This window comes from Lithobates pipiens, unplaced genomic scaffold, assembly GCF_037356315.1.
Source record: "Lithobates pipiens isolate NorthernLeopardFrog02 unplaced genomic scaffold, aLitPip1_a1.2 Scaffold_16, whole genome shotgun sequence".
Taxonomy (NCBI): Eukaryota; Metazoa; Chordata; class Amphibia; order Anura; family Ranidae; genus Lithobates; species Lithobates pipiens.
Genome location: NW_027507748.1, coordinates 430,442,121 through 430,460,103, shown reverse-complemented (window position 1 = coordinate 430,460,103; position 17,983 = coordinate 430,442,121). Strand labels below are relative to the sequence as shown.

Sequence of the window (17,983 nt, the reverse complement as noted above, 5' to 3'; positions counted from 1 at the left end):
CCCGACAGTGAAACATGGTGGTGGCAGCATCATGTTGTGGGGATGTTTTTCAGCATTTGGGACTGGAAAACTGGTCAGAGTTGAGGGAAAGATGGATGGTGCTAAATACAGAGATTTTCTTGAGCAAAACCTGTATCATTCTGTGTGTGATTTGAGGCTAGGACAGCGGTTCACCTTCCAGCAGGACAATGATCCCAAACACACTGCTAAAACAACACTTGAGTGGTTTAAGGGGAAAAGCTCAGACCTCAATCCAATAGAAAATCTATGGTCAGACTTAAAGATTGCTGTTCACAAGTGCAAACCATCTAACTTGAAGGAGCTGGAGCCATTTTGCAAGGAGGAATGGGCAAAATTCCTACTGGTAAGATGTGACAAGCTCATAATAAATTATCCAAAATGACTTGGAGCTGTGATAACCAAAAAGGTGGCTTTACAAAGAATTGACTTTAGGGGGGTGAATAGTTATGCACATTGACTTTTTCTGTTAGTTTTTCATATTTGTTGTTTGCTTCACAATAAAAAAAAAAATCTTCAAAGTTGTGGGCATGTTCTGTAAAATAAATGATGCAAATCACGTTAATTCCAGGTTGTTAGGCAACAAAACACGAAAAATGCCAAGGGGGGGGAATACTTTTGCATGGCACTGTATAACTTTAATTCATGCTCCTATAACACTTGATGTTGCTCCTTGCATTTTGGGCCTCTCTGTGTGGCCAGCCTGTGGAATAGTCTCACATATGTGGTATTGCCATACTCAGGGGAAGTAGCAGAATGTATTTTGGGGTGTAGTTGCAAGTATCCATATGCTGTGTGTGAGAAATAACTTATCACAATTTTATGAAAAAAAAATCTTAATTTTGAAAAGAATTGTGAGAAAAAATTACAAATTCAAAAAACTCACCATGCCTCTTACTAAATACCTTGGAATGTCTAATTTCCAATAAGGGGTCATTTGTTTTTTTGTATTTTTGTATTGTATTTGTATTTTCCTAACATTTCAGAGCCTCAAGTAATGAGACAGGCCATCAGTACATCAGGTTTGATCAATTTTCAGTGATCTGCACAATAGCTTGTAGACTTTATAACTTTCACAAAAACCACATAATATACACTGATTTGGGTTATTTTTACCAAAGATTTGCAGCAGTATAGAAAGAAAATAATTACTAATTTGCTAAATTTTATAACAGAGATGAAGTAAAATGCATTTTTTTTTTAGAAAATGTTCAGCCTTTTATCATTTATAGTGCAAAAAATAAAAAAAACTCAGTGGTGATTAAATACCACCAGAAGAAATCTGTATTTGTGTGAAAAAAGGAAAAAAATCTTGTATGGGTACAGTGTTGCATGACTGAGTAATTGTCATTCAAAATGTGAGAGCACTGAAAGCTGAAAAATGGTCTGGTTAAGAAGTGGGCTTAAGTGCCAGTGGGCAAGTGGTTAATATTTGTAAACACATAGATTTGTAGTCTGAACGGATCATTATAACAAGGTTGCCACCTTTATCTGCCGGTTTATACTGGGGGCTGGGGGGGTGGGGGGGTTGGGAAGTTGAGCTCTGAACTGGAATAAGGGGTGGGAGGAGAGCCTTGTACTTGGGGGGAGTGAGTGGAACTCTGTACTGGAATCTGGGGGGAGAGGAGAGCCGCGCACCCCTGCACTCTGCACTCCCCTGCACCTTTTATGTACCGAACACCTGCACTCTGTACTTAACGCACCACTGAACCCTGCACCCTTCAACTGTGCACTCTGTATGTAGCGCACCTTTCAACTATGCACACTTTATGTAGTGCACCCCTGAACCCTGCACTCAGTATGACCTTCCTCCCACTGGTACATGAGGTCCTGTAGTACTCGGAAGCCATTGATAGAGTAAGTATCTGATGATTGGTTTAAAATTCCGATCGTGTGTAGACAATTCCAACGCACAAAGTACCACGCATGCTCAGAATAAATTACAAGATGAAAGCTATTGGCTACTGGCCTCTTTATCGTCCCATTGTACCCGTTGTACACATTATACACGTTGTACCTCACCTCGTTCTGAATGATCGGATTTTCCGACAACTTTGTGTGACCGTGTGTATGCAAGACAAGGAAGCAGGAAGCAGGAGTTGCTGAGTTGGACTGAAGGAGCTGTAGCAGGCTGGAGGAGCTGGAAGCAGGGTCAGGCGATTTATTGGGTTTTTTTTTTTGTTAGTTTTCCTCTGGATCAACTATGGGTATAGATTTGTTTTTTATGGATGTTTTCTATTTATATATTTTTTTCTATTGGTTGAACTAGATGGACTTGTCTCTTTTTTGAACCCAATTAACTATTTGTTTTAAGTAACTATGTAGCTTCAGGGGAAATCCATTCAGAGAACACCATCTAGCCATTTAGTAAGCCTACACGTGTTGACATCTGCCAGATCACTCTGCCCAGGTGAACGTCTATTGCTGTTCCGTGCAGCGTTACCATGATAGCATGTTTTCTGTTTATCAGCATGCTAGCCAAAACATGCACAGGCGCAGCTGACACAACTTACATTAGCAAATATGACAGTTGGTAAGAATCACCATGCATGACACTTTTATTAAGGTATGATTGGCCTATCTATGAACTTCCCTACTTTATGAGTTTTAATTATTACATAAACAAGACAAACGAAATGAAGAAGTGGCAAATATATTTATCTTAGACTATATAGAGGAACTTGAATTTATTGCTCTATACATACTGTTTGCTTCTGTTGTAAGTTAGAGGGAGTAGTATTCAATTCTGTGTATAACCCTTTTGCTGCCAGAGCCATTTTGTTTTATTTTGTGCACAGTAAAATCCCACAACATTTAATATTTTCTGAGAGCAGAGACCCAGTAGAATAAGATGGTGGTAGTTGCAATTTTTATGTAAAATTATTTATGTGCTACTGCTTTTCAAATCTATATTTTCAGAAACACAATATAATGCCTTTTTTCTTTAAAATGTAACAAGAGATTGCGCTGAGTAAAGATACCAAATATGTCAAGCTATCCATTTAGAATTAACCAACCAAATTAACCAATGATGGCCGTAGAATTACTCAGTTAGAAATGTAAAGCAGTGATCTCACTTCTACGTGAAATCCAGCAGCGGGGCGTAAAGGCAAAAACAATCCTCCAGTTACAAAAGTGTTAACGTGTATCTTTGGGAAAATCTTTTTTTTTTTTTTGGATAAATTGGGGAAACGTTAGGCCCTCTATGAATTTTTTTATTGCTGCCTGTGTCCTCATTGGGTGGATTCACCCCCATATTTGTACAGGTGACCATTGACACAGAGAAGGATAGTAAGCAAAGAAGGAAAGTAATAACATTTTTGGACGTGTCCCTAGTAAAGAGGTGAGGGAAAAATCTTCCAGTGGGGGACACCTATTCCTGAAACAACTGTCTATGAGGTTGTTGCAACTTTCTGTTGCATCTCTGTCACAAGACGTGAATGTGAAATTCCCCAGTGATAAACAAATAGCAAAAAATAACTGTCAGGGGTTTAAATTACTACTCTATCCAAAATGTTTTGTCTATACGTACACTTTAAAGCGGAGCTCCACCCAAAAGGGGAAGCTCTGCTTGTTTTTGCACCCTCCTCCCTCCACTGCCTCATTTGGCACTTTTTGGGGGTAGGGGGGAGCAAGTACCTGCTTTTGACAGGTACCCGCTCCCAGTTCCAGGTAAGATCACCGCGGCAATCTTCAAATACGTCCGGCTCCTCTGCCTCCCCCCCGCTGCCTTCTGGGACTCAGGTCCTAGAAGATGGTGGGACCATTCAGAAAGTGCAGCATGACTCACAAATATACAGTGCGAAACTGGCAGTGAAGCCTTTAGACTTCATTGCTGGTTTCCCTTAGTGGAGATACCAGCAGCAGCACCTGAAGCCGATTGAAGAAGTGCCAACATTGCTGGATCCCTGGACAGGTCCTTAAGGTAAAAGTCAGCAGCTACAATATTTGTAGCTGCTGACTTCGTTTTCTTTTTCTGGGGAGACTAGTGCTCCTCTCTAAGCTGCACAGGTGATAATAAACTCATGCAAGTGAGAGATTAAACGACTTCCTGGCAGTTATGTTGTTAGGCTAGAGCTAGAGATTTTTTTTTCTAGCAAAATACTAGGACTATATATTGATCACTAAAAAGATAGAACAAATTACTTACTATAGCGTAAGAGCACTTGAATGGAGCATCGTGATTGAAGGGATTGATTGGGGGAAATTGATGTCTCCACCCCTGGTACAGCCATTATAGACTACAATTAGCAAACTGTACTTATTTTCTATAACAGAGCAGGCATGCAATAAACCTAATATAAACAAGTAAAGAGAATAACTTTATTTAGTTTACATGCTAAAACTGCTCAATAAATCAGATTTAGAAAAGAGCAGACAAGTATATGAAAATGTTCTTTATACATATGTATAACCAGTGTAGTTATGCTTCATAATATGCTTTATAATGCAGAATAAAAGCTAAAAAATCCCATTGTTTAAGCAATGGACTTTTTTTTTTCTAAAGATAATTTGAGAAATATATATAATTATACAAAAAAAGGAACATATTAAAACTAAAAAGCAAAAATGATGGCACTTTAATTTTGCATGCTGTATTTAAACAATGTAAAATGCATTTGTATTGGAAATACTAAGCTGTAAGGTGATTTAAAATTACTTAGCAGGGACCCATTTGCTATTGTTACATGTCTCCAAATCCATCCTTGCATGAAACTTTATAAATTTTTAAACAAACTGGGCACCAAGATCCCTTGGAACTACACAGTTGCTTTTAGATTCACACAGCACTGCACATAGGAATATATGCGTTGCACTAATGAACATTGCATGGGTTTTGGGATGCATCGTGCTGCAGTTTTAAAGGATTCCCCTTTTAGTAGGCTTAAATAAGATCACATAAAGAAACCATATGCAGAGTGCTGCATGCAGGAGATTTTCCAAACAGGCCCAATGTAGCATGCCTTGCTATTCCTATAATTCTGTATAAATGCACACATAAAAATCACATGATAGCATATTTATAAAAAGAGATAAATTCCCATGATTAAATTCTTGATATATATACATACTGGTTTGTGTATGTCCTGACCATAATATACAAAGTAAATATATACAAAGTATGCCATCTCTTTAGATGTTAATTTTTGTCATAAAATACCAATTTTTCCTCACCCTTATGATATCACGTTCAAAACAAATGGACGTAGTCCAAGTCCGTTTGTTCGGAAAGTGCGTCGGAACTCCGCCAAAAGTCAGTCGGACCTAGTCTGCCGGAAGGTCTGGTCGTGTGTACCAGAAGTTTCACCGTTACCATGGGTCTCAAAAAGGTTGCAGATTTATGGAGCAACCTACAATGCAATGCATAGCTATAGTGTCAGTGTTTGTTGGAGCTGTTAGGAAGAGCTGACAGTTGTGTGTAGGAAGAGATACTGCTTTTTATTTTATTTAGGCATTGGTATATAGTATGTCCCTCATGGAAGTACCTGACTTCCCATGACAATAGCTTGCTAACTAGCCATACAAATGGCCAGAATTGAATAACAATATTTGTTCCCCACAGATTTTAGGAGGGGAGGTGTCAACACAAAGTTCACAACTATACCTCTGAGGATGGTTTGTTTATGAATTGAACACAGGCGGATTCACTCATTCCTACTCAAGAGTTGCAATACTTAATGGTGAAAATAAAGTCATTCTGCAACTTTTGAAATCATATTTTAAATCCAGTCTGCCTTTCCAATGCTTTGCCTTAATGTTCTCAAAAAATGTGGAAAAAACAAGCCACGTATTGAAGTATTATATGTAGCACAAAGGAACAGTATATTGAAAAGCAATCCAATTGTAAAATGATCATGTGACTGTACCTTTGAACCACTGTAAGTCACTATTAAATCTGACTACTAATTCTGACAATTTTGGCATTAGATTTCAGTTTTCCAAATACCCATTAGCAGGACTGAGCTCCGGATACGTCCTGTATTATGGTAAGTTCGTATGAAATTAATGAACCAGACATTTTTCAAGTGGGCCTTAAAATATTAGATGCCGCTAAACCAAAGCAGAAAAGACATTGGAATTGATTTACTAAAGACAAATAGGGCGTTTGCTTTTCAAGGGAATTTTCCCAGAGCTTAGTGAAAGAACACCCAATCCTCATGATTGGATGATGGAAGTCAGCAGAGCTTTACTTTATGCATTAAACTCAGGGGCAATGTCCCTTGCAATGTGCAACTTCCTTTGCAAAGTGAATAGTCTATTTGACTTTAGTAAATCAACCCCAATGACTCATCTTAATTGCCTCGCCACTCTTATGCAAGAAGAATATAAACTTTTAAAAGAGGGCTAGGGATGAGAAAATAGTATCAGCTATATTATGAAGAAAGTAATATGTTTGTATTTCAACTGTACAGTTTTTCAGCTGGAGGATAACACAAAGCTGGGTGCAGGTGAGCCGGCGATGGGAGAGAGAAGATTAGACACAGAGGATGGCAGAGAGGTCTGTGATGTACAAAGCAGGTACCAGTCAGTACCAAGGACTGCACCACCCTCTGTGTGCTGCCATTCCTCTGCCAGTCTACTGTACTGTGCCATGGCAGCCTGGCATCACCTACCTCGGCATTAGCTGAGCTATATGCTGGTATTGCGGATTAGAAATGTGGGCAAATAGATGGATAGATGTTTTACATTGTTACATTTTTATTCACATTTCTACTGTCTGCATCTCTGTGTCTATGCATGTATGTATGTATCTATCTATCTATTATCTATATACATGGGCAGAGCTAAAGGGGTCATAGGGGTCACAATGGCAACTCTGCCCCTGCTCCAGGGGGTCCGTGCAGTCTCCCTCTCACATTAGATTTTACACTGTGACTCTGGGGAAAAGCTGTTGCCACGTCATCCTGTGTAGGTAATTTAGTTAACTCAGAGGACCCAGGCAGGCCTGACAGGGACCTGCCCAGGTCTGTCTTGGGCTATCTGATTTTCCAGTTTCACCTTCACAGGGCGACGGGGTAAGCCCTTTCCCCCCAGTGACGCACTCTTTGCTTATTGCTTCTGTCCAGCCCACTACAATCCCCCCCTCCCAGCCCTTCTCAATCATGCTTAACCCGGCTTAACCCTGCTAAACTGTGAATGTGCACACAAGGTGGGGGCAGGCAGGCCACACTCTGAGCTGCTGGGTGAAAGCAGCAGGCTTGTATGTGAATCTCGAAGTCAGAGGACCAGCTTACCCCAAACAGGGCCAAAGTTGGGCCCCCTGAGTTTCCTCTTTTACATACAAGCCCGCTATGGTTGGTAGTGGGCAGGGCCCCAGGTCAACTTTTGCATTGAGGCTCACAAGCTATGCCTCTGATTTTATATGAAGGATTATTTAAGGGTGTTGCACAAACTAAGATATCAAGCTAAAATATGTTTAAAATCTTGCGCTTAATATAAGTGAAGATTGCTGCACCTTTATCACTCCTTGGATACAAGGAGATGATGAAAAATCGTGAAAATATAAAAGATTGCGTTGTCTCATAAATAAAGAAAAATTCTTATCAAGAATTATAACAAACACAGTGTATCAACATGTGATCAATAAAGAGTTCAATAAAACAAGTGTCTATGTGTATCAAAAATTATTTCAATTGTATTCCACCAACTGAATGTGCTATTGTTCCCAGTGATAATATAATACATCAATCCACATGACGATTACATTTGCCTCTTACTAAATCATAATAATCTCTAGATTATAGGAAATCATCTAACGCATGGGGTAAGTAAGTGCTCAATGCCTGGCCACATCCTCTGTATGTCTCCTGACCTCCGAGATGGATGGATCCACTGTGTTTGTTATAATTCTCTGGTAACAGTTTTTCTTTATTTATGAGACAGCACAATCTTTTATATTTTCAATTTTTTTTTTAAAGATATCAAGCTGTCTTATTTTATTGTTTTGTAAGAATATTATTAAAAAGTATCTGCATCTGTTTTGTACATTCTCAGGCTTACATCAAAAAGCTTAGAGCAGTGTTTCTCAACCAAGGTGCCATGGAGTGGGAGGGCCTCTGATGTTATTGGGGCACTTCTGATATGCTGGGGTGGTAGAGGAACCTCTGACATGATGGCGGACCTATGATGTGAAGGAGGGTCTGAAGCAATGGGGGGACCTCAGATGTGATGGGGAAACTTGTGATGGGAAGGTGGATTTTGGATGTGAAGGAAATTTAATGAAGGTTGTTGTGTGCGTTGTCCCAGGTTTGGTTTCTCATTGATAAGTAACTTTTAAATTTTTTACATTTTAGACTGAGGTACCTTGAGATTTTGCATACCTTTTAAAGGGTGTCATAACTGAAAAAGTTAGCTTAGAGAGTTTTAACTCGATTTGCATGAAATTAAAATGCATCTTCAAAGCCTGAAAATGCTAGCCTCTAATCTGTAACAGGCCCATAATGTGTGTTACATATTATTTTATCATTCTGAATGGCTGCACCCACCAAATGTTTTAATCTTTGCTCCAACATTGTTCCTATCACAGCTCAGTGCTGGTGAAGTTCAATATTGCTCTTAGTATTGCTGGAGACTATACACTGTGCTCTTAAATGTAAGATCGGTGTGTTCTTCATAAAGAGACAAAAATATAAAATGTGTTTTCCTTTGACAGATTCATATTGAAAATGTACACGTTTAAGTTTAGAAGTTTTCCTTGTTGAAGATGAAGTGTATGCCTCTGGGGTCCACACTGGAGTTTCCAATGCACAGGCCACTGAGGGTTTCAGCAAGACTTTCAGGTCCACACAGAAAGACACCCACTCTGGAGCTTGGGAGCAAAGAAAAAAAAACGTATATTATTTTGTACGAGGTTGAACAGTTGATTAGTGACTCTACAGTGTATATTAGACAGTATATGTAGTTGGACGTACACTCAAAACCTGGCATCTCAAAAAGACAATAATTATATAAACTAGTTTGCCTGGTTCTCCCATGAGTGCATATGTACGTCCGTGCTGGTTGGAGATTAACCAGACACCTTTAGCACTGGATTCATCTTTAAAAGAGAAGTATGAGCTTGTTTTTTTATTTTTTTATTATTACTTACCTCGGTGGATAGAGCATCAGACCAATGCTGCAGCTGTCCCCCACCGTCTCTGCACTGAGAACCGAGCCATCGAACATCGCCGATGGCTCAGTTCTCACAGATCCCTGAGAGGAAAGCTGCTGACTGTCAGTCAGCGTCTCTCCTTTCTGCTCCTCTGCACTCACTGGAGCGCTGAGCTGTGGAGGGGTGGGAGAGGCTGTCTCAGCAGCTTGCTAAGCCGTTGATACTGGCATCAATCAAGGCAGCTGGCGGATCCAGACTTGGAAGTCGGGGTGACGCGCTGCCTTGACTGATGGCAGTGATGTCAGCAGAAGGTGGACTTCAGACCAATCTCCGATAAAAGCACGTCACAGGAGTGCAGAACCAATTGCACTCCTGTGACCCATAGGAGAAGCACAGCCTAAAAAGCTCAGGCTGGACTTCTCCTTTAACAAACAATAGCAATGAAAAACAGTCTAACAAAGCTGATTGCCAAGAGGTGACAAAAGTTGCCTGCAGCTACCCACAAAAATGTTTAGATTTGGTGAAGAACTTCTTACAGCATTTCTAAACTCAAAAATAAAAGTTGAATATATTGCAGGTTATTGATAATTAAATGTGGCTGCTGCAATTGTTTTCTTTTTTTTATGCTTTTTTACTTTATTTTTATATGGTGATTCAGCCAGTAACGCAATTCTTGTCTTAGGGTGACTTTACTCTATGAAGGAGCAATGGAGCCACCCTGAGATAGATGTACTGTCAGCCTGTGGACAGCGTAGTGTTATGCTGTGTACATGCGACTGGACTTTCTGGCAGACTAGGTCCGTGGTCCTCCCGACGGACTTTCCAAATGAACTGACTTGGCCACAAACAATCACACCAAAGTCGCCCTAGCGTGAGTTTTTGTCCTTTGGACTGGCATAATGACGAACTGATTTTTAGACCGGACTCGAGTCCGTTGGAAAGATTTGAAACATGTTCTAAAACTAAAGTCAGTCAGATTTTTTGACAGCAAAGGTCAGATGAAGCCCACACATGGTCAAACTGTCAGGCGAATTCTTATTCTTTGCTGTCGAAAAGTCCAGCCGTATGTACAAGACATTAGAGTCAGTAGAAAATATATATCGAATTCACTAATCAAATAAGGCCAAACTCCAGCTAACACTTTCTAAACAATTACAGCAACAGTTTTGTTTTCTTTTAGGATAAAGGTTTTACTTTAATGAATAAAAGCTGACAATTGTAAGCACCTCTGTCAGTGTTAAATGGTTTGTCTCAACTCTCCGACTGCCACTTTTGCTGGACAGCTTGGTTCGTTAAAGAAATTGAAAAATATCAGACTTACTGGCCAAATCACCGGTTGAAAATAAAGGAAAAAAAGAAAAAAAAAAGAAAGGAAAATCGATTTAGCTACCACATTTAAGGTTTAAAAGGTTGCAATATATTACATTTTTAGGAGTTAGATATACTTTGGGTGCCCTTTATATTTTTAGTATTGTTTTGAATTTTTTTTTGTGGATTACACAATTAGGTAATATTATGTTTAGGGTCCGTTCACACAGGGGCAACACGACTTGTAGGCGACTTGAGTGAGGCAACTTGGACACGACTTGAGTTAAGATCACAGCGAGGCAGGACACCCTCAACTATTTATTCCCTTAATTTCCCCCTGGTGATATCGAAGATTGTACACGAACTAGAGGCTTGGACGGCTCTTCCTCTCTCGCTCTTCGGGAGATGTCATCTTTTTAAAATGGTTTCATTTGCCCGCTTACTGTACCCAATGCAAACCGTCCCTCTCTTAGTTAAACATTCGGATATTAGATTAATTCACTCAGCTTTAACTAAATTTTTATGGGCCGGGAAGAAACCGAGGATTGCTTTGAATAAACTATGCCTCCCGAAGATGGAGGGAGGAGCGAGCCTACCCAATATCCGATTTTACAATCTAGCATGTCTGCTTCGCCAGGGCCTAGATTGGCTTTCAGGAAATTCTAGGTACTCCAATAACTCATTAGAAGCTGCGGTGGTCTCGCCGTTTGCCCTATCGGCTATCCTTCATTCAAACCCAAACAAATTACCCACTCATTTCCGATCTAATCTATTGATTAGAGATACAGTGATAGCGTGGCGGGAGTCGCGCAAATTGATAGGGCTACCGTCCGATATTTCCCGATATTTGCCAATCCAATCAAACCCCATGTTCCCTCCTTCCACAATGCATAGTGTATTTACTTACTGGGCATCTAAAGGTCTCACTAAGGTGTATGATGTTTATTCGAATGTCTCTGGCAAGCCCAAGCCGTTCTCGCTGCTAGCCAGAGAATTCTCCTTGCCGTTAACTCATTCCTTCCACTACCACCAGCTCCTTAGTTACCTGGGTGACAGGCATAGACATATAACGAATCAGTTCCAGAAATCCTTCATAGATACGATCATACACAATGGTGACTATTCTATCTCTACTATTTATACCTCCCTTATTGAATACCACTCTGCCAAATACCGCTTGCAACCTTTCCGGAAATGGGCGGACATTTTTGAGGATGTGGATCTTCCCGGAAAATTGCTAGAGGGTTATGTTAAGACTAGAAAGATTACAGTTTCCGAAACATGGAGAGAAACCCAATTCAAGATTCTTCATAGGGCGTATTACCCCTTCCGTATCAACCGCACTGACCCTAGCCAGGAGTGTTGTCCATGGTGCTCAAAACTGCGTCCTACGCTTCTCCATCGTTTATGGGAATGCCCACACGTTGTGACCTTTTGGAACTTGGTACTACAATTTATTCATGCTGTGACAAATCGGGACCTGCCCAGGGACCGACTTCTATGTCTCTTCGGATATACCACATTGGCTGAACCCCACCTCTCAGATAGCTATACAGCTGTACCCCAATGGGCGCATTTGTGTCTACTGGTTGCACGGAGAACCATCCTGACACAATGGATCAAACCCTCACCACCCTCAATACAGGCTGTGAAAAAAGCCCTGGAAGCTCTGTTCTACCTAGAACGATTAGATACTATTCTGCTAAATCTCAAATCAACCTCACGTTTCTTTTCAAGATGGCGCACATTTATGGAACATGTCTTTGCAAAAGAGGATATACACAGGATTATGCAGCCATTCAGATACACAGAATGGTATCTAAAGAGGGATATTACTAATTCTCTGGGACCGCTAAAAATACCCAGGGAAGCACTTGGGGAGGAGCCCCCCAGTCTGGATCTACAGCGTACTGACTCTTAGCTTAAGTTCTATGCTGACTCTGTATTGCTCTACCATGTATTTTTCTCTTTGCTAGGTTGTGTTATCGATCCCATAGACTCTGAGGTACACATATAGGCTTTTTAGGCATATGGCTGTTGAATACAAACCATGTATCGTTATTCAGTGTTTCTTGTATATTTACTGTTTCTGTTTCTTGACTGCTTGTCATTTACAGTAAAAAGCAATAAAAAAAATTTATTAAAAAAAAAAAAAAAAGATCACAGCGCGACTTGGGACGACTTCAACACGACTTGTGATGACTTCAACCTGACTTGGGACGACTTACAAGTCGCCCCAGGCCAGGTGACTTTTGCCGTGGCCAAGCAGAGAATGAGCTCAAGGGGGAACTCCACGCCAAATTTCTGAAAAAAATTTGGCGTGGGTTCCCCCTCCGAGAGCATACCAGGCCCTTAGGTCTGGTATGGATTCCAAGGGGAACCCCCTACACCGAAAAAACGGCGTAGGGGTCCCCCCAGATCCACACCAGACCCTTATCCGAGCACGCTACCCGGCCGGCCAGGAAAGGGGGTGGGGACGAGCGGGCGCCCCCCCCCTCCTGAGCCGTACCAGGCCGCGTGCCCTCAACATGGGGGGTGCCTTGGGGGAGGGGGGCGTGCGGCCCCCCCACCCCAAAGCACCTTGTCCCCATGTCGATGAGAACAAGGGCCTCTTCCCGACAACCCTGGCCGTTGGTTGTCGGGGTCTGCGGGCGGGGGGCTTATCGGAATCCGGGAGCCCCCTTTAATAAGGGGGCCCCCGGATACCGGCCCCCCACCCTATGTGAATGAGTATGGGGTACAATGTACCCCTACCCATTCACCTGTGAAAAAAAGTACAAAAAAAACACAACACAGGGAAAAAATATTTTATTGCACAGCTCCGGGGGTCTTCCGTCTTCGGGGGTCTTCTCGCCGGACTCCTCCGTTATCTTCTTGTAGCTCTTTTGCTAGCGGAGGAGTCCGGCTTTTTTCCTCGCCGCCGGCCTCTTCTCCCGACTTCGGGGGTCTTGTCCCCCTCTTCGGTTCTTCTGCCGGGCCACCGCGCCTTCTTATAGCTCTTTTACAGGCGGTGGCCCGGTCTTCTGTCGCCGCCGTCGCCGCCGTCGCCGCCGCCGCCTTCCGTTCTTCTCCTTCTTCTTCTCCTGGAGATGTTGACTCGACGAGCTCTCCGGCCGCAATGCCAGGGACGCGCTGCGCTGCCACTTATATAGGGACAATGGGGCGGTGTCACATGGGTTGATGTCACATGGGTTGGTCACATGGGTTGATGTCACATGGTAAGGGGGCGGGGTCACCATGTGACATCAACCCATGTGACATCAACCCATGTCACACCGCCCCATTGTCCCTATATAAGTGGCAGCGCAGCGCGTCCCTGGCATTGCGGCCGGAGAGCTCGTCGAGTCAACATCTCCAGGAGAAGAAGAAGGAGAAGAACGGTAGGCGGCGGCAGCGACGGCAGCGACAGAAGACCGGGCCACCGCCTGTAAAAGAGCTATAAGAAGGCGCGGTGGCCCGGCAGAAGAACCGAAGAGGGGGACAAGACCCCCGAAGTCGGGAGAAGAGGCCGGCGGCGAGGAAGAAAGCCGGACTCCTCCGCTAGCAAAAGAGCTACAAGAAGATAGCGGAGGAGTCCGGCGAGAAGACCCCCGAAGACGGAAGACCCCCGGAGCTGTGCAATAAAATATTTTTTCCCTGTGTTGTGTTTTTTTTGTACTTTTTTTCACAGGTGAATGGGTAGGGGTACATTGTACCCCATACTCATTCACATAGGGTGGGGGGCCGGTATCCGGGGGCCCCCTTATTAAAGGGGGCTCCCGGATTCCGATAAGCCCCCCGCCCGCAGACCCCGACAACCAACGGCCAGGGTTGTCGGGAAGAGGCCCTTGTCCTCATTGACATGGGGACAAGGTGCTTTGGGGTGGGGGGGCCGCACGCCCCCCCTCCTCCAAGGCACCCCCCATGTTGAGGGCACGCGGCCTGGTATGGCTCAGGAGGGGGGGGGGCGCCCGCTCGTCCCCACCCCCTTTCCTGGCCGGCCGGGTAGCGTGCTCGGATAAGGGTCTGGTGTGGATCTGGGGGGACCCCCACGCAGTTTTTTCGGCGTAGGGGGTTCCCCTTGGAATCCATACCAGACCTAAGGGCCTGGTATGCTCTCGGAGGGGGAACCCACGCCAAATTTTTTTCAGAAATTTGGCGTGGAGTTCCCCCTTCAGAGCTAATAATTCTGTCAAAGTCGCCTCCGTATAGACAGAAATCCGACTTGGAGGCGACCTCCATTGAAATCAATGGGTACCGGTCGCCTACAAGTCGGATTCACGTAGTACAGGAACTTCTTTTGAAGTCGGAGCGACTTCAGTAGTGTGCATTAAGACAGCTCTCATTCACTTACATTGGTTTTTAAATGTTGTCCGACCTGAGGCGACTTGGGGCGACTTGAAGTCGGATCCCAAGTTGCCCCTGTGTGAACAGACCCTTAATGTTGCTGTATTCCTGTGTGCTCTATATAAGAAAAACAAGGATGATTTCTCACAGCAGTAAGCAGATCACCAGGCAATAAACACCACTCTAGGTAACGTGCTCAAATCCACACTCAATGGTAGTTATTAAGAAAATCCACCACATAAAAAACAGAGGGGAAATGATCTAATGCTCTCTGTCTTAAATTTTTATTAGTGAGAAGTAAAGAAATCTACTTGCAGTGCCAGCGCATAGGCATGTAAAGATATCAAACCAACAAGATGTCCACGGGTGATGTCATATGCGACTCCTGACCCCCGTAACATTACGGGGGTTAGGAGTCCCGTTTGACGTCACCCTTAGCCACCATAGAGTGGGTGTTTATTGCCTGGTGATCTGCTTACTGCTGTGTGGCCTGTGTCAGGTCGAATATATGAGGTGAGAGGCCATTTTTACCTGTGGTGGAGTGATCACTATCCCCGGATGTATCGTTTTGTTCTCTACAGCACTGGTTAAGATTTGTGCTGTTTCCACATGCACTTACTGGGAATTTCTTTTATATATTTTTATATATATTCATTTAGGAATCTATTACGGATGTTTTATGAATTGCGCTGCACTATTGTATTTTATATGTCCATTTGAGGTTTATTTGAGTTGACCTTTAATGCTAGGCTGCAGTTAGTTTTTTGATTTTAGGATTTTTTATGTGTCAGCGCTGAATACCCTTTCATCTTTCTGATTTCACACAGAGCTGAAATGTAAGTTTATGCTGACTACTCCACCACCTTCTTTTGTTTCAGGTTCACTTCCTGTCTTTGCCTACTGCACTACTGGGAACAGCAGACACCAGTAACAGCAATGGGATATGAACACTGAGCTAGACCCTGTTGCAGGAAACAGAATATATCTCTTAATCTAAGCATTTAAGCCATTATACTGCTATTATATATATATATATATATATATATATATATATATATATATATATATATAATAAACACACACACAGTAAAAACATGCATGTAAATGTATAGTACGTACAAATGCACTTGTACTTGAATCTACAGTAAGCAAAAATTCTGCAGACATATACCCTTGCTGCAGCTGGTGGATGGATCCAGGAACTCAGGAGTAGAGATACCAGACCAATTTTTAGCAGCTTCAATATGCATTGTCACCTATGCAATAACATTGTGACAAAGATGCATAGCTTAACTGTTTAAGAACATATAGGGCTTTGGCGTACATGGTTTTTATAACTACCTTGCACATGTTTTTTTTTTTCTTATAAGCTAAAAATTGAAAAAAAGTAACATATTTTTGTAAGCAAACCTCTTCAACCTACCTGTGTTCAAGAATATTAAAGCGTCCATCCATCTGCTTCCTCCTCCCCTCCATTTGGCACCTTTCAGGGGGAGAGGGGAATGGGTACCTGTTTTTGAAAGGTACCCATCCCCACTTCTGGGAGACAGCACCACGGCGCTGCTCCTCGGAAGTTCAGCCCCCCTCCTCCTTCCTTCACCGCCGGGCCAGTCAGAAAGTGCAGCGCGCTTCACGCAAACGCAGTAGGGAAAGGCTGTGGAGCCGAAAGACTTCACTTTGGGTTTCCCCTATGATTAATGGCGGTGGCAGCACCCAACAGCCGATCCGAAAATCGGCTACGGTGCCGACATCGCAGGCTCCCTGGACAGATAAGTGTCCATATATTAAACATTAGCAGCTACAACATTTGTAGCTACTGACTTTAAAAAAAAAAATTCTCCAGGCGGAACTCCTCTTTACAGTGGAAGTAAACCCTCCTATAGTTTTCATCTAAGGAAGCTGCCATCTAGGTCTCTGTTTAATGTTCAACTGTCATAATACTGCACATGTGATCAGTTATGACACCAGTAATTGGATGATTTCACATTTTCGCACATCTAATGTGACAATTACATTCCCAGCACGTGTTGGTAATGTTATTTTTTTTAATACTGTTAAATTGATGAGTTTATTTCCACTTTAACTGCCAGTGAACATGTGACAGAGAACCAAACTGATTGCTTCCTGATCGTTACTCTGATACCTACCTATCAGTGACTGCACAGTCTCAAAACTAGCAATGCGCACAGTTCTCAGCTACAATGTAGATCGTCTCACATCATGGGGAACAAATGTATGTCTGATATCATTGAAAAAAGACTGCAGGCATCTAGTGATCATGTGACGCAAAAACTGGATACATTAATCAGCCTGCTTGCATCCAACCAAAATGGAAATGTTAGTTTAGTTTAACTTACAGTTTTGTAAGTCATGCTAGATAGAATAGTTTGAATCCAAAATACTGTCCACATACTTGAGTGAGTAATGAGACAAAGTAATGAGACTTACCTTGAATGTGCGCTGGCAATGTTCTTAAATTCATTTTCCCAGTTGGGTCTTCCATACAAGGTCTTTTGCTTAAGACCAGTGATCACATCCTTCTCTTGATCATGGTGCAATGAGAATGCCGTGGCCTTAAGATCAAAAAATATTCCCATTGATTACAATAAGACTAAAATTTGTGAAATGTGGCCCATGTCCAAATTTAAGGATGAGGGGCAAAGATAAAAATTAGGAGACGATTAATATTTTATTATGTGGATTTTTGCTTATGTGCAAGTTAAAATAAATTGTACAAAGTTTTAATAATCTGTGGTCATGGGGAAATTCAGCCCTGTGGAGTATATAGAACTGCACACACTGGTTTCACTTGTAAAGGAATCTTGGCCTTACTAAACAAAAATAAAAATGGATAGACCCTGTGAAAATATAAGCTTTATACTTTCCTTTCTATTGGGGACGGTATGTTATATCTTCACTCTAATGAACAGCTCTGGGCGCTGCTGCTTATTGACACTTCTGGGGGTGTGTCTAATACAATGCCCCCTACTGAGCATTTTGGCTCCTACCACTGGCCGCCTACTTTGCTGGTATTGATGTAGGCATCAGCAGGAGGAACCACAACACCCCATGGGACACAAATGACACAGAAGTGTTGGATTGTTATTATGGTGCCTAAATAGTGCTAAACTTGGTATAGCTCAAAGTATAGGTGTGCATACAAAAACACATGAAAAAAGGAGTGGTTACATATATATAAACACTCAAAAGGTTTGATTTACTAAAGGCAGATAGATTATG

The 17,983-nt window shown here is 42.4% G+C and overlaps 1 protein-coding gene across 1 annotated transcript in view; it reads right to left on the bottom strand.

Annotated features, from left to right (window-relative positions):
* Positions 1-4,319: 4,319 nt before the first annotated feature.
* CYBB (cytochrome b-245 beta chain) overlaps positions 4,320-17,983 on the bottom strand; it is a 57,506-nt gene continuing 43,842 nt past the window's right edge. Inside the window, exons 12-13 of the mRNA XM_077482581.1 lie at positions 17,192-17,316; positions 4,320-8,827 (exon numbers count right to left, since the gene is read on the bottom strand). Of these exons, the coding sequence (XP_077338707.1) occupies positions 8,701-8,827; positions 17,192-17,316 (252 nt within the window). The 3' untranslated portion in view covers positions 4,320-8,700. The remainder of the gene's footprint in view (positions 8,828-17,191; positions 17,317-17,983) is intronic.